This window comes from Limulus polyphemus, unplaced genomic scaffold (assembly GCF_000517525.1).
Source record: "Limulus polyphemus unplaced genomic scaffold, Limulus_polyphemus-2.1.2 Scaffold2982, whole genome shotgun sequence".
Taxonomy (NCBI): Eukaryota; Metazoa; Arthropoda; class Merostomata; order Xiphosura; family Limulidae; genus Limulus; species Limulus polyphemus.
Window position 1 is genome coordinate 23,531 of NW_013668592.1, and position 24,197 is coordinate 47,727.

At 32.3% G+C, this 24,197-nt stretch overlaps 2 protein-coding genes across 3 annotated transcripts in view; one reads left to right on the plus strand and one right to left on the minus strand.

Moving 5' to 3' along the window:
- LOC106468369 (purine nucleoside phosphorylase-like) overlaps positions 1-1,784 on the plus strand; it is a gene marked incomplete at its 5' end in the record, with an annotated part of 19,147 nt that extends 17,363 nt beyond the window's left edge. The window contains one exon of the mRNA XM_013928787.2: positions 1,400-1,784. Within this exon, the coding sequence (XP_013784241.1) occupies positions 1,400-1,608 (209 nt within the window). The remainder of the gene's footprint in view (positions 1-1,399) is intronic.
- An 8,664-nt stretch (positions 1,785-10,448) lies between these two features.
- Positions 10,449-24,197, minus strand: part of LOC106468370 (protein naked cuticle homolog 1-like) — a 36,044-nt gene continuing 22,295 nt past the window's right edge. Inside the window, exons 1-6 of one of the 2 annotated variants that reach the window (XM_022396715.1) lie at positions 20,991-22,631; positions 20,148-20,226; positions 16,392-16,513; positions 13,644-13,739; positions 12,764-13,230; positions 10,449-12,500 (exon numbers count right to left, since the gene is read on the minus strand). In XM_022396715.1, coding sequence (XP_022252423.1) covers positions 11,768-12,500; positions 12,764-13,230; positions 13,644-13,739; positions 16,392-16,463 — 1,368 coding nt within the window. In that variant the 5' untranslated portion in view covers positions 16,464-16,513; positions 20,148-20,226; positions 20,991-22,631 and the 3' untranslated portion in view covers positions 10,449-11,767. Of the gene's footprint in view, positions 12,501-12,763; positions 13,231-13,643; positions 13,740-16,391; positions 16,514-20,147; positions 20,227-20,990; positions 22,632-24,197 lie in introns of those variants that run through there. The other variant, XM_013928788.2, reaches the window with a different exon arrangement.

Sequence of the window (24,197 nt, forward strand, 5' to 3'; positions counted from 1 at the left end):
GACATTCATTTTCCTTTTGAAACCATTTCAGTGTGGTTTTGGCCTTGTCCTTCGGATCATTGTCCTGCTGAAATGTGAATTTTCGACCCAGTTTTAGATTCTTGGCTGACTCAAGCAGGTTTTCCTCTAGGGTAGGCCTGAACTATTCACCATCCACCTTCTCCTCCATACTGACAAGCTTTCCAGTCCCTGCTGATGAGAAGAATCCCTATAGCATGATGCTTCCAGCACCATGCTTGACAGTTGAGATGATGTTGACTGGGTGATGTGCTGTGTTAGGCTTGCGCCAGACGTTACGCTTTGAATTTAGACCAAAAAGCTCAATTTTTGTTTCTTCTGACCACAAAACCTGTTTGTTGCAAACTCCACACTAGATTTAAGATGATTATTTTTCAGTAATGGCTTCTTTCTTGCCACTCGCCCATACAAGCCAGCTTTGTGTAGGGACCAGGATATTGTCGATGTATAAACGCTGACTGCCATCTCTTATATGAAATTTTGCTAATGTTTCCAAGCCACTGTTGGCTTCACGGTGGCCTTCCTAACCAGTTTTTTGCTTGCTCGACTACTTAGTTTGGAAGGGCGGCCTGATCTGGGTAGTATGAAGCACATTTCACTTCTCAATTATGGACTTCACCGTACTCAATGGGATAATCAGAAACTTTGAAATTTTCTTCTGATCTGTGCCCCTCTACCTCTTTATCCCTGACTTGTTTAGAAAACTCCTTGGTCTTGATGGTTAGTTTGCATTTACTCTGAAGTCAAGTTAAACCACTTTAATCACACACAGACAGAGGCCATTACATTAATTTTGTGACCTTTCAAACTAATTTTTTGTACCTGAACTGATTTAGAGTTGCCGTAGCAAATGGGTTGAATACTTATGCAACTGAGAATAATGTAATTTTATTTGAAAATCTAACTTGCTTACATAATATCATATTTTTTTAGCTTTCTCAGTTTAAAGTAGATTTTGTAGATTCTAAATATAAAGTCCCATTTGAAAGATTCATGATTGCAAGCTCAGATGGCAATGAAATGTGGAAACTTTGCAGGGGGTGAATACTTTTGCAAGGCACTGTATGTGGGCCACAGTCTTGTTAAGTCATGCACTCATCTGTAGACATACATGTATGTTATGTACCTAATGCATAAAACAATGTTAAGAAGATCGGTCTGAAAAAAGTAATTCGACTATTTTTAATTTATTAGTTCAGTGAAGGAAGTTGTTTATGAATTTTCTAGCTAACTGAAGTATCTATTGAAATAGTAAATTATGTGTTTCAGATTAGCTTACAAGATAGTAACTCTAATGTTTATTTTTTAAATTTTATTAAAAAGATGTCAACACCAGTAATGTTCTCCCTCCTTGTGAGTGTTTATAATTTATTTGTTTTAGGTATGAGTACAGCTCACGAGGTCATTGCTGCTCGTCACTGTGCGATTAGAGTAATCGGAATCTCTCTAATCACCAACAGTTGTGTCATGAAACATGACTCTGAAGAGATGCCGGCCAATCATGAAGAGGTGATGGAAGTAGGGAATTTACACAAGAAGGACTTGGAAAAACTTGTGACCGAAATAATTATGAATATAGATACTGTTTAATGTTTAACTAGATGGTACAAACCACTTCGCGGTGACCGTTTATTCTTGTGACACTACTCCTGTTGACACATGGTACCACGGTGACCGTTTATTCTTGTGACACTACTCCTGTTGACACCGAGAATCTAGTTTATTCTATGTTTATGCACGTATGTTAGAATATAGGGTATATTTTAAGTTTGTATTCAAGAGGTTAATGTCCTTTTAGGAACCAAATAATTACATTTAACTTTATTAGAACCACGTTAAATGGTTTTGCGGTCCGACTTTTGCCGAATGGGTACTTATAATAATGTCAGACTTTGTAGTTGTTGATCTTCAAGTTCAGGTGTTCATGTGATTTCTCGTAAAACATTTGTTTTCTGATTCATAATATTAGTGTTCTAAGATATATATATTAATAAATCGAAAATAATACTTATTTCGAATCACTGTTTGTAGCTTATTTTTTTATTTGTACAAAATCATCCTTATACTAATGAAACAAATACTTTTCATTTTGAGAGAGAGCAAATAAAAAAAGCATCACAGTTAAATAGGTGTTATCAAACTTAAAAATATCTGATAATTGAAAATAATTTAATAGTAATAAGTTCAGTGCTTCACCAACTCAATAGAAGAAAAAATTATCTTGAACTGTTAGCCAATCAGCAGTGACCGTAGTTCTGGTTATTTCTTTGAGAACTTGAAACTTTGTTGATTTAAGTAGAATCTCAAATTTCCCATTGAATAAAGGTGTTATGTTAAGACCTGTATATTGACAAACTCAAAGCTTAATTTACTAAAGGATACTTTTCCAAAAGTGTAAACTTCATAATAGTATACCGTATTTTATTATTAATATTGATAGCTATTTTACATGTAACATTTAATAACATAAATAAGAAACACATAAATTTTTGAATGCCATTTTTATCATTTTGGATGTAATTAAAGGTGCTTGAGAGATCAAAAAGCTATTAACCACCTAGAAAGAGAAGATATGATCAGGCATGTTTTATTCTATATTTTCTTCTTCGTGACATGTCTGCATTGTTAGGATTCTGCATTTTAGAAAGTCAAAAACAGGTTTATCATTTGTTGAAAACAATATACTGACATCAACATAAAAGTTATTGATATTTTTAACGTTTTTCATAATACAATGTTGATATAAATATTTATTGTCAAGTACAATATCTTAATTCATATATATGGACAAAAAATAATAAAATACCCAAACTTTTTTTTACCCCATTGATTAAAAAGGGACTGTATTCATGAGATTTTTGAATATTTGTTAAATGACCATGTTTGCAATTTGTTACATCATAGTTGGACATATGTATCAGACTTGAAAGTACTATGAATAAGTATTGTAATGATTAAAAAATATGTATTAACAAGTACTTAACTTTTATTAAAATAAAGAATTGAAAATATTTCCAAAAAAACCATTTAAAGTAATTTTTTAGATTTTTTTTCCTCACAAGTCTTTAATACTTTCTCCCAAAATATGCAAACGGTTGTGTATATTATCAGTTTTTGCTATGCTCGTAAAGGAAAGAAAAGTAGCAAATGTTATTAAGGCTTTCTGACTGGAGTGTTATCCCAAGTAATTATATGATAGTGATGAACCTTGCAGTTGTACATCTTCATCAACAGCTGATCATCTTCTTCATCAACAGCTGATTGTATGTATATGATTTCTCCTATATAATTTTTTATATTTATTTCATAATATTAATGCTAGGATGCTTTTCGAAACTATTCTACTGAACAATAACCAAAATATATCAGTGGTTCAAATTAAATTTTGCTGGTTCATAGTATTCCAAGACAAAAATTTACAGTTAGGAAGAAGCAAGCACGTAAAGCAAATATTAGCTACACATTAATAATTATTTTAGTTGAACTGAATTTTAGTATCTTACACTGAGAAAGTGAATACCTTTTAAGAATACTCAACCATGAAATGAACTATTGTATATGTAACTGACTAAGACTTCCTTAATACTGACAGTTTCTTTGGGAAAATGCGTATAGTAGTCGAACTGGTTATTGGTGTTCCACTACGGATTTAAGACTTTTTTAATCTTGTATTGGATGCTGTTAGTCAATTATTAAGGTGGCTTGATGATCAATGATGAATTTTTCAAAGCCTGAAAATACTTGTAAAAAATGGTTTGAAAAGTTTTTTTTTATATATTGCAAGCAGTTTGAAGAACTTACTAGTTATGCTCATCGACACACCTGTCTACATCATACTTCCAAACTAATGTTTTTAGTGTGTGTATAATTGAAATTGCTGAACAACAAATAAAAATAATCCCATTCTTATAAACTAGGTGATTTTAACATTTTCCACCAAATGATTTTTTGAAATGTTCCAGTCTGGAAACTAATCTGCTACACATCTGCTAAACTCCTCACAAAAAAATGAGATAGCAGACACAGGGGAGAAGGGAGGTCTAGGAGACAAGTTGAATCCCTTATGTAAATTCAGAGATAAGATATTCATTATATACATTCTACAATTATTATTACTAAATTATCTCAAAATATGTTTGATACTTTTTTCAATACTTTACTACAATATTCAGATATCTTTGTTAAATAGTCAAAGCTCTGGTTTTCTTGATTTCATTGTAGACTTGGTTTTGGACTACCTGATATTTAATGGGAAGGTACAAACATGGGTTTTGAGTGTAATGTTAGAACTATTGATCCAACAGCTATGTCACTTGATTACACCAACCTGTACAATCATTCTTCCTTTCTGAGATTCAATTACAGCCACAAATATTGAAGATTCCCTCTTTTTTATCTTTTTCTTTAAAATGGGTTTTAATAACACATTTTTAATACTTGTCACCTTGGTCAACAAGAGTTGATGGAGACAAACCTATGTGAATAAGAGAAACACTGAAAATGCAAGTTTGAAAAATGAGTTTTCATGTTGAAGAAAAAATAGTGCCTAGGTTTTGTCTTTAAAATGTATATTTTGGGTTTTGGTCCTCCAAGTCAATGTGGCCTGATTTCATCTGTTGAAATTTAGAAATGCAAGTTCTTATCTAATTTTTTGATGCAGAAAATATAGTAACAAAATGGTAAACTTTATCCCTTGCTTTTGTAATGACATATCAAAACGAACATTTTTACTCTAACTCTTTAACTAGTTGTATATAATAAAAAACTCCTTTTATTTTCAATTTTAATTTATTATCTATTCAAACTGTATGAATTTTAATGGATGTAAAACAAAATGTTGCTAGACCTTCCATTTAACAATTATTATAATTTTTTATACATCAGTCTATGTAAAATCAAATAGTGATAAGATATGAACATCAAAACACTAAGAAGCATATCTGGCAGTGAAGTTAACTTTTGAACTAAATCAATCAACATTAAGAACCAGATAACCTTGTGAAGGGCAGAGAGCCTTGAATTAAAATAAAACCAAGTATGGTGTTACCATGAGTCACGTCATTACCCAAACTAATATAACTCTACACCACTTTTCATAATAAACTTTTCTTTGCCATTGTATAATAACGTGTCTCTAGTGAACATGTAATCCAAGTTTATAATTACATGTCAGTTATCAAAAAATCGTAATTGTGTAAAACAGAGAACGCACTTCTGAAATTAGAAATTAAGAATTTTTAAAGTAATACTATTATCATATACACTGGTTTTAGCTTATGTCACTAGAATTGCTTTTTTGATACAGTTAAATTTGTGGAAGTTTATTTTATTCTAAATCTGAAAAACATGAGGATTAGAATGGCTCTCACACTGTAGATTACCATTGTTATCATTTGCAATACTATTCTTTTTAGTGATAGCTTTTATATAAAATCTCACCGGTTGAAGTGTTGATAAATTAATTTCTTCCCAACAACAATCCTAAAACTCACCTTAACGAACTTGCAATGTGGATGTTGACATTTTTCTTGTTTTATTAGTTTCATTGCTGGTAGATGGAGATGTGAAAACACCTATAAGGTGTCAAAATAATTTCTGTGCTTAATTAAAGTGATTAAAGATGTTCAACCAATCTGGTGATTTTTAAATTTTGGCCCATGTTAGAATATCATAATAAATACGAGAAAAATTATATTATAAAATGACTAATTTTTTTATTTTAAAAACTGAATGAGGGAAAATACTGTTATTAAAAAAATACTAAAAAAGCTGCTATTAAGAATTAAATAATCTATGATTCATAGTTGAAAGAAATGTGTAATAACCGTGTAAAATACCAAACTAATTATTAAATGTACTTTGCTGTGATTGTATTATCACTAGTTTTTTTAACAGTTATAAGATAAATATGAAACTTCAGGATTATAAGTGATTCATTCAACTCCTATTCTTTGAAAATGATGTTTAGATACGTGAGATGATGTAAACTTATCACACAGGTGCTCGTAACTATTCTTTGAAAATGATGTTTAGATACGTGAGATGATGTAAACTTATCACACAGGTGCTCGTAACTATTCTTTGAAAATGATGTTTAGATACGTGAGACAATGTAAACTTATCACACAGGTGCTCGTAACTATTCTTTGAAAATGATGTTTAGATACGTGAGATGATGTAAACTTATCCCACAGGTGCTTGTAACTATTCAGTAATCAATTTTATAAAAATAAATTCAAAACTGGAAACACTAATACTAGTGCTAAATGACAGATTAATGAAGATAATAACAGTGTTAAGCAACTTACACTTAGAACGTATTTATTTTGAAGTGTCATATGTCACCAGCAATTTGATGAAATTCAAGAAGCATTTAATAAACACTTCAACTGATCCACTTATTTCGCTGTCGTTATGATTGTACACAAAATATTACAAAAGTTCAGCCAATTAGAAGTCAAGAAAACAGAACAACTGGATTTTATCAAAAATGGATATGATCATGCATATTCAATGATTGAATTTTGTCAAAGGTGTGAACCTTACATTTAACATCAAAAACTATTACATATTTCACCTTGTTAACGTTAAAAAAAAATCCAATAACCAATAAACAAAGCCCATTTCATTGTACAGTATGTGAATATGATCACTGCTTTCTAATGATGTTTTATAATTGGGAGCACATCACACAGGAATAATTACTCAAGTATTTATTTCCTCAAACAGGAAGTTTACATACGAGACTCACCAAACACAGTCATTACTGCCTGTAGAATATATATAGCACTTACAAATACTTACATTTCTGTACACTAAACAAACCTCAGAAAGGCAATAAATATTAATAGATATTAGTGCATATATATGTGAAAAATAGGCACATCTTATCATGTATTACTCAGTTATCTTTGTACTCTATATAATGCATTAAAAGATAAGTTGTAGTGTAAAATGAACCCAAATTACAAACAAAAACACCAGTTTACAAAAGTATAAACTATATACTGAACTTCATTTTATAGTCAATAGGAAATATAGAATACACTGAATTTCAGTTACACTGTTAACACAACCTTGCATTTCAATCTCAATCATTTGTGAGATACTTAAGTTAATAAGTGAGGGGGTTCATAAAACTTTTTTTTTTTGTACAAAAAAGCAGTTAACAGTTCTTCAGTAAAATTTATTCATCAGTGGCATCAATGTGGATTCTGATTAAGTGCAGTTATTATTGAAATGATGATTTCCCCATTCATTAATATAAATACTTGTTACATCACACAATTATTGACAGCAAAATTTAAATATTTAGTAGTCTCCAAAAAATACTTTCAGGCACATTAGTGAAAGAGGTTATACTTGAAAATTCATGTCCAACTGGAAAGAAAATTTTAAAAACAGCTTGATCACTTTTAGCTCTTTTATTTACCCTGTACTTCATCAAAACAATCATATCCTGGTTTCTGCAATTTCATGTGCAAGTTGACTGGACTGGGCAAGTGACACCCACATTTGGTCTCCTCCACCTGCAAGTGTTTTAAGTTCACCCACCTGGGAACAAAATTTGACCAGAAAAAATGGACAGACTCTGTGCACAACCTATGGCCATCAACAAAATAAATTATCTTAATTCACACCCCATTCTTTCCAGCATTCTCACTAATCACCTAATTTCATGCAAATCTTGATAGAAGTTAATAAGACATAATCAAATAGGATACCATGAAAATACAAGTTTGATAAGATGATGTACCCTCAACCTCTGAGTCAGAAACTAAGAGCGACAGCAACAATGTTGTTTCTGTTTCTACGGCAATGAGCAGATGTGGAAATTTGAGAAACAAATGTAATTCTGACAAGATCATCTATGCAACCTTCCAGAAGCCACGGACCACAATCCGGCTCTTCATAACTGAGGGTTTCTATTGCAAAAAATCAATTTAATTTGATCATGAAAGGTTCGATACACGTTAAAATCAAAAGCATAGAGAGGCTTAGCTTGATATTAACTAGAATTTTAAGGGTTGTTCTATTGGTTGGGGTAAATAAATATGTTTTAAATGCAAGTAAATTTTAACTGGTAAACCTTATATGACACCTTCCTACTTCTTCACCCATTTCACAAACAACTGACAAAACCATAACCCAGAAAGAACTCATAGTAAACACTGATTATATCATTTAGTATGAAGCCATTTTCAGTGATAGTATGGTATAACCTATACAAAATATGAGCAGAAACTAAGAAATCCGTCTTGTTTGACAAACTAGGGTTCAGGTGATACCAGTAAGCTGGTTTATGAATATGTGCAAGTAGATTTTATTATGTTTTTAAGGCTTTAAATATTGGGTGAAGTTATATGTCGATGTTTCATGTGAAAATAAATTATTAATAACTTCATAAATATACTAAGATTAAAGTTGTCTGTGAATAAGCTGTTGTGAAGATGTTTTTAGTTCTACTTTCTTAGAACTGAAGTGAAAATAAACAGAATAATTGCAACACATAACATTTGTCATTTTCAGAAGTAAGTCCACTCTTTCATGAGACATTTGTGGGCTTGGATATTACCAACAAGTACCAGGTTTAAAGAACACTAAAACTGCATTTCCAGTTTGATCTCATAGCCAAAATAGCCTAGGTTTGACAAGATATAACCCCCATTCAAAGACAGTATGACACTTGATGGCACACTAGCCAATATTTTGACTGTGAGAATAGCCACAAATGAACCATGCTCAAGTTTGAGGTCACTGTGCCTTCAAAGAATGTCAATAAGGAATATAATGATGCCCACGTAAGTAAATGAAAGAAATGAAGAATTGTAACATCAAATGATATCACTATGAGTTTATAATGAGATACTATTAGATTAATACTAGTCTTTAAGGTTCAGACTTCTTTTCAGTGATTATATAATTTATAAAAATTTGCATGTCAAAATGGAGGAGAAGACACCATTTCAATCTTCATTTTTCAAAACATGACCCTGTACCCCATAGTAGGGCTCTGCAGCAATGCTGCTTGCCACTTACTTTCATTTACATTCTTAAAACTTGACAACTCTAACTGTATATCATCAAAATTCTTCCTTTCTGCTATTTTATCTGCTCTTTACAGTAGCATCTATGTGGAAAGGGACAAGAAGGACAACCGAATATCTTGTCTCAAGCCCAGGCATTCAGGTGGGATCAGACAACTTTGGCTACTTAACCGATGTCAAAGAGTTACATCTGTGTTCACACCTCCTTCAATATACATGGTCCACATTCTGACTTTCATGAAGAAAAGGGTGTTTTGTTCAACCACTACAGTTTATAAAAAGTAGGGTATTTTTGTCAGAACCTCCATGATATTTCCGAAAGGGGGATTTGAGGTGGCCCATTAGGAAATTACAGTTTTGTTCAGTCTTAAAAATACAATATAGAATTAGGTAACATTTTGATGTCCAAGACTACCTGCATGGCAGATGACGTTTAAGTAATGTTGAACTGATGAACTAAGTAGTTTTAAAACAATCCCATGTGTATATCATGTTTCTTGTTTTAAGTATGTGATGGCATATTTACTATACTTCTAATCACTGTAGTAAAGATACTGTAATCCAATTTATTAGACCTGTATGATGTGCTATAGTGCAAATTCATATGTCAATATACCATAGTAGTATTATAGGTAATTATACAAACTGTTTTACTTTACCATGATAATGTAAGTCACCCGTAATCTCTGACCGAAATTTAACACAGATTATGTTATCTTCATAACTGTCCAGTTAGAAATCATCCAAGGAGCTTTTTAAGGTATATTGACATAATGTACCAATACTGGACATTTATAATGTTATTTCTGAACAGAACTTTTTAAATATATCACTAGCGTGAATATTTGGGCTCGTTGTTTTCTTTCTTCAGGAGACAAATTTTCTTAAACTCCTTGTTTTTACACAAAAAGAAGGCAAAGGCACAAGTTCCACAATGGTGTTACTCATACATTTACTGGGAAGAGATGGGTGAAGAGGGCTCGATTATAAATTTAAAATGAAATTTTTGTGAGAGGGATCCAAACAAAAGACTTGTTCCGAGCCCATAGATTTATGCGGGTGGCACTGGCCCTGTACATCACTGAAACAATTACATCCTGGCTTTTCTTAGCACAGTAATTTTACTTGAGTATTTGCTTTGTAAATACTCTTAGATATAATATTTGTTTGTATATTTAAGTTTTACTCTTGATTAACATAATAATCACGTTAATTAATCTTCACTCTACTTCATAAACCTGCAAGTTCAGCTTGGTCTTGTTTCTGTATTTAGTCATACTGAAAAATCTTTTTATTTAACTTAAACATTTTAAATAAAATACAAAATTAAAGAAGAAATTCTGTAACTGCTAATATTTTAATTTATAAAAAGCCTATTTTTAAAATCATCAATTCATATAATTATATATTTATAAACTGAGTTTCTTATTGACACAATGTTTTTAGAATTTTGATAACTACATTCTGAATGGCACCATGATTAGCTAACCACTCTTCCTATACCATGATTGAAAATATTACATCTCAATCTCCAGGTCACTGGTATGATGTAAACATTTTTAATTCACCAAAGAAAAAAATGTAAAAACACTTTCAATCTGAAACTTATTTTGCATAAAAAATAAAACTTAACACATATTTCCCTTGCATCTTAGTTTTTCAGTTGTGTTGATTCTAAAATATCACTAACAACAATCTGATAAATGTTCTTAATCTCATAAGTAACAACCTAATTGAAATCAACAGAAAATATCTAAAAGAAAAATAAAATTTCACTGTAAAGATTTCATATAAATAGACTCATACATTACTGAGTTTTATCAAAGTATCTTAAAAATGAAAAATAACCAGTATGGATAAATACATTTTTTACCTTACACTCTGTAATGGTTAAGACCCGTAATCTCTGACCCAAGTTTAACACAGATTGCGCTATCTTCATAACTGTTCAGTTAGCAATCATTCAAGGAGCTTTTTAAGGTAAGCAATACATTAAAATATTTCCAACTGAAACTCAAGAGTCCTTCTATGAAAAAAAATATATTTTTAATAGCCTAACTGAAAAAGAAATAAATTACATTAATGATAACTGTTTCTTGGCCTGCAATTTTCTGTTCAGTAGTTCCAAATAAGGTAGCCCAATTTTGAGTAAGATATCTTCCTAGCACTTAAATTAGCAGTATTTTATAAATTGAAAAGAATATGTCAAGCAGAATTCTGAAAAACTTTGAAGAACAATAAACTTTTCCAATTCCATGGCTTCAATAACTTGCAAATAATAGAGTACTGTACTGTAGCAATACATTTCTAAACTCTAGTTACAATTAAATGGCATTGAACTTTTAAAAACAAAATGGACGTTTTAACAAGTAAACACTTTTTGTTGCACACAGAAGAGATAACATTCATTTAGATAGGTTTGTCTTATCATTACTTAACCTAAAAAAATAGGACAAGTTAATCTATTCATAATTCAAATATTGATGCTCTAACATACTGTGACTTGAAAAAAATACATTCAACCATTAGAAGTATTACTTTTTGGAACTTTTTACCTGAGTAAACTTGCTGGTGGGACTTTACGCCACTTGTCCTATTGCCCACTTAGGAAACGGGACAATTCAGAAGTAATACAAACATGGACTAACACAGACAATCTGGAACTTATCAAGTGGTCCCTTACATGTCCAGCACAATTCAGGCTAAGAAGGTACATAATGATGATAATGATGGTGCACATGTTCATGAAAATGATGGTGCTCATGCCTCTGAATCACCACCTGAGAGTTACTAGTGCTGTCTTCTTTGGACATCTCACCAAGGTGCTCTTTCTTCAACCAATCAGCTACCTGTTGCATTGTTCGCATCCTTTCACGTTCCCGGTGTTTTTGCTTGTGATGGTGGTTTGGAGAAGCTCCTGTTGTAGGAGCTGTGAATGTAACACCTCTATTAGTTCGTTGCTTTGCTTTAGGAGAATTCAAAAAGTTTGATTTTGAGTGATCATGAACATCATACGACTTAGATCGTCTGTGGGGTAGTTGCCTTTCCCAGTCAAATTTTTCCTCAGGGAGTAAGTCACAAAGATCAAAATTTAAGTTCAAGAGATCATCTTTCTGGTTAGAAAACATACGGTAGTGAAAAAGTCTAGCAGTAGTATTGGCATCATGAGACTTTGATCTCTGGTGACTACAATGACCTAACTTTTTATTACAGTGACTTTCTGTGACTTCCTGGTGGTAGGGCAATCGAGAGTCCATGTGATTTTTTTCAGACAGACCGTATGAAAATGGGTAACGAGATTCGTAAGGGAACTTTTCATCAACATCCAAGTTCAAATAATGGTTATATCGATCACAACATTCAGCTATATGGTTTCTACAACTACGATGATGCCTATGCCGTCGCTTGTGCCAATGCTTTTCCCCAGGCTGTCTCCTTTAAAAAGAAGAAGTGTGTGGTTCTTTATAATTTTATATAATAATTAGAAGTATCTAAATAAACTGTATAAATCAAGAGTTATATTGAAAAATAAATCATCACTTAACTAACTCTAACTTGAAATGTTACTACATTACATAACTTTCCTCTTGAAGTAGAGTTTATATCACTTTTAAATATAATAGTTTTAAAAATATGTACCTGCAAGTAATCTGATTATGATAAACACACACACAAGAAGTTACCCATCAACTGCCCACCTGTTTTCTTCTGAACAGTCTAAACAAGACTTCTCTACACTCTCTTGTATTATCTCCTGTCTCTGAAGTGAGCTAGACCGGCAACCCCGCTGAGATTTGGGAGTAGCAGGAGAACATCCAGTCGGCTTTGTTTCAGCTGTAGATGTTAGCAAGTTATTAGTCACTGGAGAAGAATTTTGGCACTTGAATTTTGAGTTTTCTTTCTCTGGTGATGAAAAGGATAAATAAGTGGAGCAGGTGTTTACACTCTGGTTACTACATTGTTTGAATTCATTCACTGGTGTTTTAATGTTGTCTGTCTCTTTTGGAGTTGTGCTTTTAGATGGCAGAGTAACTTCTTTTTCTTCTGGACTTGTTGAGTCAGGTGAGATTGCTAACCTGACCTTGATTGTACGGCTACCAGAAGGAGGAAGCTTAACTGATTTCCCTAAAGTTTCATGAATGGATCGTACTAGTCCTGCAACATCCTAGAGAAAACAAGTCTTATTTTACATACAGTGAATACTGACAGTTATTAACACTTCACAAAGCTTGCAATGAATTAATGATATTCTTAACTATTGCCAATTGATAAAGCTAGAACTAGCATTGATATATACTGGCTAAAAACTTGATAAGTAAATGATAGTAACACTAACTACAGATGCTTGTTGACAACTGACTAAATATACAATCTGTGTTTTACTCTTCAATGATACCTTTAGAAAAGCTTAATTTTCAAACACTTTTTTAAACTTTATCTAATTAAACAAATATCTAATAGATGTAAAATCAATTTTATTCTAATATTCAAACAATAAACCTAGCTATTATATTAACAAAAATCAGCTAAACACTTGATACAGCTGGTATTGATAGACACTAATATATAACCACTTACATCTTTAGTGACATTGCCATGTCCATTAAAATTGTAGAGTGTAAAGGAAAACTCCTGCTTCTCTAAGTCACTTACAGATAAATCACAAGAAACTTCCTATTGAAAAAAACAACAGGTAACAAGTTTAAACATTAATAATAGCAATCCTGAAAATTGTGCTAACACTACATGAAACAAAAAACTTCATATTGAAAAAACACCTGAAAACTTTAAACATTAACAATTCTGAGTAATAATGAAACAAAAACTTCATATTGAAAAAACACCTGAAAACTTTAAACATTAACAACAATTCTGAGTAATAATGAAACAAAAAACTTCATATTGAAAAACACCTGAAAACTTTAAACATTAACAACAATTCTGAGTAATAATGAAACAAAAAACTTCATATTGAAAAAACACCTGAAAAACTTTAAAAATTAACAACAATTCTGAGAGTAATAATGAAACAAAAAAAACCTTATATTGAAAAGAAAAAAAACACCTAACAAGTTCAAACATTCCTAATAACAATTCTGAAAGTGGTTATAATACCACATTACAGAAGAAACTTCATAGTGAAAAAAAAACCCTAACAGGCTTAAACATTACTAATACAAATCATGAAAGTGGTGATAATACTACATGAAACAGGAAACTTCATATTGAAAAAAAACATCTAACAAGCCTAAATATTACTAACAAAATTCCTAAAAGTGGTGATAATGCCACATTAAGATTTTTTTTGAAACATTTTGCTCAATCCAGAGCTTTTCAGGCCAGCTGGAATACATTGAATATAGTAGTGGTCAGAATACTACTTATATAAACCATTTGTCATAACAACGATCATTATGGTGTGAATGCCTTGTACAAGCTGGCAAAAAGCATCATCAGCAATGGATACGACTAATATAGTGTAGTTAAAAGGCTATTAATTTAAACTCTCTAGTTTTGAAAATCTCTAAGGGACTAGATCAAGAATGTGGTGTTAAAAATATAAGGTAATGTTTTATGACAAGTATAATTAATTAAACTAATCATTTGTCCAACAAACATAATATAAAATTGATCTTTTGACCAATAGAAATTTACAAAGCAGATATAATACATTAACTTATATTTTTCATTTCAATTCCTGTTTATATTTTCTTAAATCATTTTTTTAATCTTTATTTTTCCATACTGAACTATTTTAAAGTATTTTCCTAGATGTTTCAAATATTCAAAAAAAAGTATTTTTGAATACTTCAAAGCAATTAAGTGATCATCACTTAAGTTCACTTAATCACTATGAATGGCAGATGAATGCAAAACACAATTAATTGTCTAATACTTTTAATCTCCTAAAAATTATATTTCTGTCCTGTTATTTTCCATCACAAGGTATGATACAATTCTGTTCCTTAGTTCTGTGAATTTACAAACATCAGCCGCCATACTGATAATTTTACAGTAGAAACAGCCACACTAACCTAATAACACTAGTAAAATTCCTGTACAGTAAAACCAGTGGACAACTGGTAGGTGTGGGTGTGAATATTAAATGTTTCATGAGAAAAAAAATCTTTGGATCCTGTTTCAAGGAAAAAAATTTTTTTTGGTTCAACTAATACGACGGATCATATAGCACCTAGCTCTTCTTAGAAACTTCTAACTCAGATTTCTATAGTAGCTTTACACAAATCAACAAACAACTGTATGTACTAGCTCCAGGATTAAAATAAAAAAGCAAATACATTATGCAGTACTGAAATAGTTCTTTAATATCACTTACACCAGTTACAACAGAACTGTTGTTTTCTTACTTTACGTGACCTTTTTATATTTAATTCTACTACATAATGAAGTATTTGTTGGGCCATGTAACCCACTGTGGTTTTTCCCAGCTGCCTTCTACTTTGCATATTGATAATTAACAAGCTCTTACAAAGACCTTAACAGTTATGTATTGATACCAAGGACATATTAGGATATTGTACCTTCAACAAGTAGTGGAATCAAAGAGTGTCAAAGTTAAATGAGACACTTCCTAACTCCAAGACTTGCAAATCACAAAACTTAATATTTTTTTTCATTTCTCAGACTTGTAATTCCAAACTCAGAGTATACTTTGGTGTTAAACTGACTTTATAATATCTCATTTCAAATTTACACAGCAGTATTTATCAGACTTCAGGGACTTTCAGTTTGTCTGGACACATAAAGTGATGCAGTAAATACTGAAGATTAATGGCTAATTTTTTTATAAGCACCGACAGATAGAATAACTGCCATCAGCACCGCTCGTACAGTTTAAAAAGATGAAATATGTGGTTCTTTTATAAATTTACATACTTTAAACAATCTGCATAAAGACACTAACATAATAAAGCTTGAATGAAATCCATTAAAAAATAAGACTGACATTTTTCAAGGCTTCATTTCAACAGTTACAATAAATAATAAAGATTTAACCTTTCATTATGCCAAAAATGTCGATTTTTTTAACTCTTAATATTGTAGTGCAATGTGCCTGAAAAGAAATTATGTATGTTGAAATTCAATAAAAAATTTTAACAACTAAACAAACTTTAAAAATAATTTAAAGCTTATACAATTAGATAAATAAGTGGCTGGAAATTTACAAACATTAACATAAACACAAGTGAAATATATCTGTTTATTTCTTTTTAATACTTCAATCGACAATAAGTTAGTGCTTTGACACAAATATTCGATTGTTGTTATTTTTTTACCTTTATTTTGCTAATAATAAATACTTACATTCATGCTCAGCTCTGTTCTTTCTTCCTTTTCACTCTTTTCTTCTTGTGCCTTTTCTGGTTTGTCTTCCATGCTGTACTTGTTAGCTAACTCTGAAAGTAGAGCTTCTGATGGGAGATTAACTGTAAAGATAAATACACATCTTTTTTGAGTTTGGGGCAAATGAACCTCAAATAATAACTTGTTAATGTGTCACATTTGTACCCCCCTCAAGTATGGCTAGATATTTCAAAACTGTGTTAATTGATGCATAGTTGAATAACTACTTTTTTTAAAACTAAAAACTCCTCCACTAAGCTGCAGGAAAACAAATCAACTTTCATTAAGAACATCAGTTTACCAGTTTCAAACACCATTATTAGAATCTGTGATATATCCACTGTTTAACAGGTAAGCCACATAATATACTGAATAATTATTAGCTACTATCCTCTCTATCACAGTATGATCCTCCTTCTCTCATATCATCTAACTGTCTCCTCTTCCTACTTCAAAGTCACTTGTCTAAATTTCTTCCTTCTAGGACTTCCTTCATCAAACTATCTTCTCGAACAATCTGCCCAACCAATCTTTTGCCTTTTTCTGGATTTTTACCATCAAGGTTATATTTTTCTCCATCATCTCAAGCATCTTCTCACTTACTTATCCATTTAGTCCAGCTGAGTTTTTCCATTTATCATCAAATCCACATCTTATAAGGCTCTCTAATCTTTTAAATGTATTCTCTCTTCAGTGTACATATCTCTGCTTCACACAATTCCACACTTCAAACCAGTCTTTATTCATCTGTCTCCTAATTAGTTCCTTCCTTTTACTAAATGCCACTTTAACCATTGCAATCCTTGCCTGATATCCTTTGTTCATTTGCCATCCTCTTTAAGAATACTTCCAAAATATCTAAACTGATTCAAGCTGTTGTCTGTTCAGTGTGATGTTCAACTTATTCTTCATTATACCTTCATTTTCTGTACAATAATTTGCATTCAAAATGTTTTACTGCCACAATAAAACCCTCTATTAGTTTCTGTAAGTTATCTTCAGAACTAGTAACTGAAGCTTTGTCTTCCATACACCATGATTTAACCCTTTGATTTCCACTTTCACTCCTTCCTCCAATGTCATCCTTGCTTCCCTAACCACTGCTTCTATCAGTTGTTTAAAAATTTAATTATCTAAACAAAAAAAAGTTAAAACTGAAAAAATAAAGTTCAACCTATCTGTGCCTGCTGTTTACATTTCTTTATCTGATTAACTTTCATTCTGTATTGTATTTTTTTATCCTCCCCCAAAACACCAGCTTTGAAAATTTTCTTTGCTGGGAAACATTTCCTTTGCTGCAAATAATGAGTATAATAAAACAAACATACAATTTGTGTTTGATGACCTCATTGTAAATTTTATACAGGATTTACATGCAATTTTAATATTGTTTTTAAATGCTTATATTAATTTTTCTTAATGCCGACACTATTTTCTGTAACATGAAAAACAAGAATAAAACATTCCTTTGCATACATAAATTTGACTAATCTTGTTTACCATAAACATTTGTTTCCCCAACAGATACCTTGTTATCAAAATCCAATTACATCTCCAACTAAGAGAAATATTCTTGAAGTTACAACCAGTAAAATAAGATGAAACATACTGAAAATTCCTTAATATACTTTTAACACAATTTCTAAACAACAGTCATGAATTGGTAACTAAAAAAACATAGGTTTGGCTTGAATAAAAATAACCTAAGAAATGATTTTTAACTTGCAACATACTGGAAGTTTACAACTAATTCTATTTCAGGAGATGTAGCTTAAAAATGTTCTGTAGTTTTCCAATCAATATGGCAAAGATCCACACTTTGAAAAAAAAAGTATAAAAAACATGAAATACTAAATCAAACCAATTTTATAAGACCCTAACTTAATGGTCAAGGTTGAATGAAATCTAAAAACAAAATTTTATGGAAAAAAAAAGTAATACATATTTTAGTAAAATATGTCCCAGTGACCTATCAACCTAAAACCACAAATTTAAATAAAACAAAATCAAAATGGTTACAAAAAGGCTAATCATGAAGTATTCATGTTTATAAAATACGTATCAATGACTTGAGTTTAATATTCAGACAAACAGGACAACAAAACCTTAAAAATGTTTATTATAGTCTCTGAAGACAACAACAAACAAGACCATGAAAGAAAAAAACTCTCAACAAAAAATGGATCTCAAGTTTACAACGTTAAGATGAAGTGTCCGTGTGTGTATACAGCAGAACAGTTTGCTACCTTAGCGATGGTATCTAAAAAAATGTCAACTCAGCATGGTCTCTACTTTGATCTCAGTGCTGTCATTACGTGTAAAATGCTTCATTAAAGGAGGGAGAAGAAGAGGCTGTTCCAAGAATTTGGACAAAGGCAAGTCTACGGGAGAATGCTCGAACAAGACCTTGGGGATAGAAGAGGGGCGAGAGAAAAAGAACCCACCCCATTAACGCAAGCATATCAAAGGATACCGCCATCAGGTACCGGGAAAAGATGAATGAAGAAACTTAACGAGCCAGCACAAAGGCTTGCCGGGTTACAAAGGTCTGTAGTTCCGCCTGAAAGATTAGATCATTCCGTTAAGAGCCAAACAACGACTTAGCCGAAACCTACTGTCCACATTCTAGCACCTGTCTCCTAATGGTTATATTGTTCAAGTTATCATAACATCGATTTTTTTTCTTTTTATTAAGGAGTAAATCACTTTTTGCTGTGTCCATGCATGTGGACCAATTTCACGTACTGACAAAAGGAAAATGCAAAACGCATAACATTAATAACAGCCACCGGAGCGAGTTTTGTGGATATGACATATGAGAACAATTATATTCCTCATATCCAATCAGTTCAAAAATTCGGAACGGTCTTCTCCACCGGACGTCGCCATATTGATTGCATATCGGAAATCACTAACGCCGCTTTTATTTCCATTCAATTAAAAAACAAGTACGGGGGGAGAGGCCTAGAGACCCAAAATTTTCTGAGTGTACAACAAAATTGTTTATTTTTATTGCAATCATTCTATATAAACTACATTAGAAAAAGTACAATACTAGTAAAAACAGATTTACTTATGAAGATATTCAGCATACACGCAATATCACAGAACGATTTCAAACTGTCGTCTGCGTTCGTCAACCCAGGCTGCTGCTGCCTATATCGTATTAGCGACAACATTCTTTGATTTTTAATTTTCTTTTGTTTAACACTAGAAGCTTTGTACTGTCAGTTTCGGTTTGTGCTTTAGAGAACGCTCCTGAAAAATTCTGTAAAGCGAAACGTTGAGTGTCTAATTAAATATGAACAACATTTTGATGTTATAAGGTCGTTTATTTCTAGGACTATGATGCCTTCTATACACCAATATGCACTATAGAAGTTAAATAATGCTTTTGTTTGATTATTTTCTAAAACTGAAGCGTGCAGTTTTACCCTAAAACTGGAATGAACATCTACTGTCTTTCCATTAACAATACCATTTTCTGGGCGCGCAAGTTATTTTAACGGCCTAAACTTTGACGAATAAAATTTATTTTGAGCAGGGGAAAAATTCCAGTTATCTTCTTAAGCCTAGTTTTCTTGCGAATTTCGTGTTTAGAAAATTAGAAATACACATTCACTTAACTTTAACTTTTATCCCATTCCTTCTGTATGTGAATGCAAAGAATATGCAAAGTCTTCTACATAATATATATATCGTGATTTTTTTCCTTACCTTGTAAAGTTTCTGTTTTTCCTAGTTCACATTCAACTTGATTCTGCAAAATGTCATCAGTCAAAGAAAGAGACAACCCCTAACAGAAGAAAAGACAACAACGCTTAGATACAGTGGATCTTAACATTTTTGTCTCCCATACTATGTGTAATTTCTCACGTTAAATTCACTTTAACTGTATTCTAATGAACATAACACCAGAAGAGTTAAAAAGTAAAAGACGATGTTTTCATTTATTGAATTATTCATCAGGGAGCGAGAAAAAAATGTTATTATGTACCCGTGCTAGCTAAATCAGTGGCTCTAAAATGGGGAATGCGGGCGGAATGTATTCTGTAAGTACATGAGAAGATACAAGAACAAAAAGTTACCGCAAAAATTATTTACTGCAGTAAATAACACGACTATACTTAAAACAATACACTCAGCATTCTCATATCCGACTACAATTTTTTTTTACCAAAGTGATAATTAAACACGAGTGACGTAATCTGCTTTTCATTTTTATAGGCACAAATAAGCAGGTATTTAGGGGGGGGGGGCGATCTAAAAGTTTGAGCGCCACTGAGTCAAACAATGATGGTAATATTAATTCTGTCTACAACATCAAAACGAACATAAATATTCATAAATGGTGGCAACACAGATAACACCGTGATGAATTCTATGATCTACTGGCCAAAGTACCATAATTATTTAAAAAACTCCTCGTAAAATAATAGTTTCAAAAGACTTGTAGTTACTAAATGTAACGATAGCGCTAACATGAATCACTTATGAGAAAGATCGAAACTACCATACTCATTCGACAACACACACCAGATAAATAAAAACGGGTATTACACTTTTTCTTTACTAATCCAGCAGTAATCTTGGAAGTTGTAACGTCAGAATTCAGGGTTTAATCCGCGCGGTGGGCACAGCACAGGTATCCCATTTTGCAGCTTTGGTGCAATTCTTTCCATCGTTGTTTTAAAAGTAAAGCCAGAAGCTGATTGCTGTGTGGTTCTGATTTAACCTCCAGGTAACACAGCTGTTTTATAGTTAATATCTGAAACCATTTTGAAACAATGATTGGTGTTTTGAAACTAGGAATTGGTTTACGTATGCTCTGCGGCAGGGATCATTGCCCTGCTTTAACACTCTACTGTTCTCTTGACCAAAAATCTCTGCAGTGGGTTCTCGGTGTACTCATTTAAGGTCTTTTGATATCTAAGATAATTAAAAAGTGAAGGTATTTAAAAGAATGGTCCCATGACCAAATTACAAAACAACACGCCTCATCACAACTCTTTTCATTCGGTACAACTATTTACATTAGTTTTCAACTATTTGCCTGTATTCAGGCATCATCCTATATTAATTCGTGTTGTGAATTTGTTTGCGAATTCTCCCCAAAGTTTTGTAACTAGCAGGATCAAACCTGGCAGGTGGACTTGTGGTGGAACTAAGGGGGGTGTCATGTTTGAAACTATTCATAGGTCCATCACAACAAACTAATAGGACTAAACGTGGCACACGTGCTCAAGTTCCACAGGTAGGTGTCCTAATTGGGCTTATTTTCGGATACGCTCCCCGTTCCGCTTGGGATAGCTATAGAAGTATACGGAGATAATGCAGAATCTTGATTGAAACAAAGTGATCTATGTGAATCACGAGGGGACTACTGTACGCCACAGTGAAGCGAAACTGTTTTTATGCTAGAATCAAAAATAGATTAAGTGACCGAGTTACTATACAAACATCGTAACAATTTTCAAGGTTATAGTGCTGTCGATATTTAAACTTCGTAAAACAGTAACTATGACGAGCGTTGTTAGGGTGGTGTGAGGGATTTGCTTTTCACAATACACATAAATATGACGGACCTGCAGAACACATGCAGGTAACCATTCACATGAAGCCATGTTGGACGCACTAAAACCATCGTGAATATACTGTGAAAAACAACAACATATTTCTAGGATTTTTTTTTTTCAAATAATACAATACTAGAAGTTTATTATGCCCCCCCCCTTAAGGTTATGATACCACTGAATGTGTCATGCACAATATAGGTCGCACATGAACAAGTTTTACAATTAGTTTTCACACTTCTAGTAATCTGTAATCTTTTCCTTCAAATCCACGAAAGGGACATATGTCGGCAATACTTGTCTTCCAAGCTCAATAGTTTTTACTCACCGAGTTCCCCTGCAGGACATGCTTGGTGGGCCATGTCATAAATTCCACGGTGTTCAGATACTTTTGGCAGGGCAGTGAATATGCCCTGGACAACGGATATGAACACTTGGACAACGTTTATGAAAGTGTATGCTTCAAAAAACGGTTGTTAAATTTCACAAGACTTTTCAAAGAAAAAGTAAAATAATTTTTTAGTTGAAAACACTGCTTTACAAAAACCAATTTTAAGTAATACAAAATACTAGACGCTCGCCATATTTAATAAAAACTGCCATGAAGTATTTTCTTTGTGTGGCCCTAACTATAATCCCGAGAAGCGTACCAACAGCTTTCACCATAACTTTTCACATTCAATGCTCAAGTAAATGCCATATATAGTTCATAATAGATGTAACACTCGTTATTCATACGACGACGCACTGTAAACCAAAGTATACAGCAGACAAGTCAGTGTTTCAACAATAAAATTAACAACGGTGCCCGAAATACTTCCCTTACTTTACGTACGTGTTGTAAGTGCACATACAAATAACTCGGGGAACATCAAAATGACGTAAAAAGTCGGGGAAATGGATTACGTAGCTATTCTGCTGCTGTACGATTCGGCCCCTTTGACACTTCTTTACATTTATCATTCAAATCTGTTGGGCCCCCTAAAAGGACAGACTTTTGTTTCATCCATTTCACGTCCAGACATGAACTCAAAGCGATCGATTTTAGCTTCGTCATATTTCACATTCAGTCAAGCACTCAAAACGACATTTAACTTTAACACGTTTCACGTCCAGCCATGCACTCAAAACGAACGACTTCGGCTTCGTCACGTTTCACATTCGACCATACACACCCCACGACTTTACTATGGGTTCATACAGCTGTTCGAAATGTACTGTCGATATCAAGACACAGTGTCACTTCCCTACATTCCTGCAGGCTTAACGTCATACAAACCAATTACTGCAACAAGAGAAAAACTGTGAAACACAAACATGACTTAAAATCACAGTAAGGTCAAGCAGAATATCATATGTTGGTCTTGCCTAAATATTTGCATTACATTGCATCTCACAAAATGTACAAGATGAAAATTGTCCCCTAAAGAAAAACATTTCACAAATTTTAAGATCTTATGTAAATACCTTTCGATTTTTTTATTTTTGTTTAATGAACAATTTCAATACCGTAAAGGAGTTGAATTTTTACAGGTTTACCACAAAATTTTTAAGTAAATCAACTTGAATAAATAGAGATCTTGTGATGACGTAGTTCCTGAACTTTAATTTTAAAGTTTTTCGGTTACAATATTTGACTCATTTTAAAAAAGAGGCATCATGATTTACACATTACGAAAAAGTCTAATGCAAGTTCACTAGATGGCAGCACCCCATATCAAGATCCAAGATTCGGTCATAATAAATGTATTATTTATTTATTATTACTTACAGTAAAAGGCACTATTATAATTTACATCAACACATCATTAGAAAAAAAAATGTTTAAATTCTGGTCTTACAAAACGAGTATACACAACATGATATCTTTAAATTATATGTTTAATGTCATAAATTAATATATATACAGTTTACACATTACAGCTGTATGTTGAAAAATATTCGCCGTTTTCAAGACGTTTCTTGGGATAATTTTCTTTCATCTTTTCTCCTCCCGGCGTTTCCTCTTAAAGGTTGAAGCGTGATTGACAGGTCTTAATAATCTCAAGGTGAGAGCTTTTCCACAACCTTAGCATTCTTAAGTATTTTCCACTTGCTCAGCATCCTTAAAGTGGAAGATTTTCAACTTTTTCTTCAGGAATATTGAAACTTAAGGGAAACACTTTTTGATACCAATTTTATCATATCTTCCACG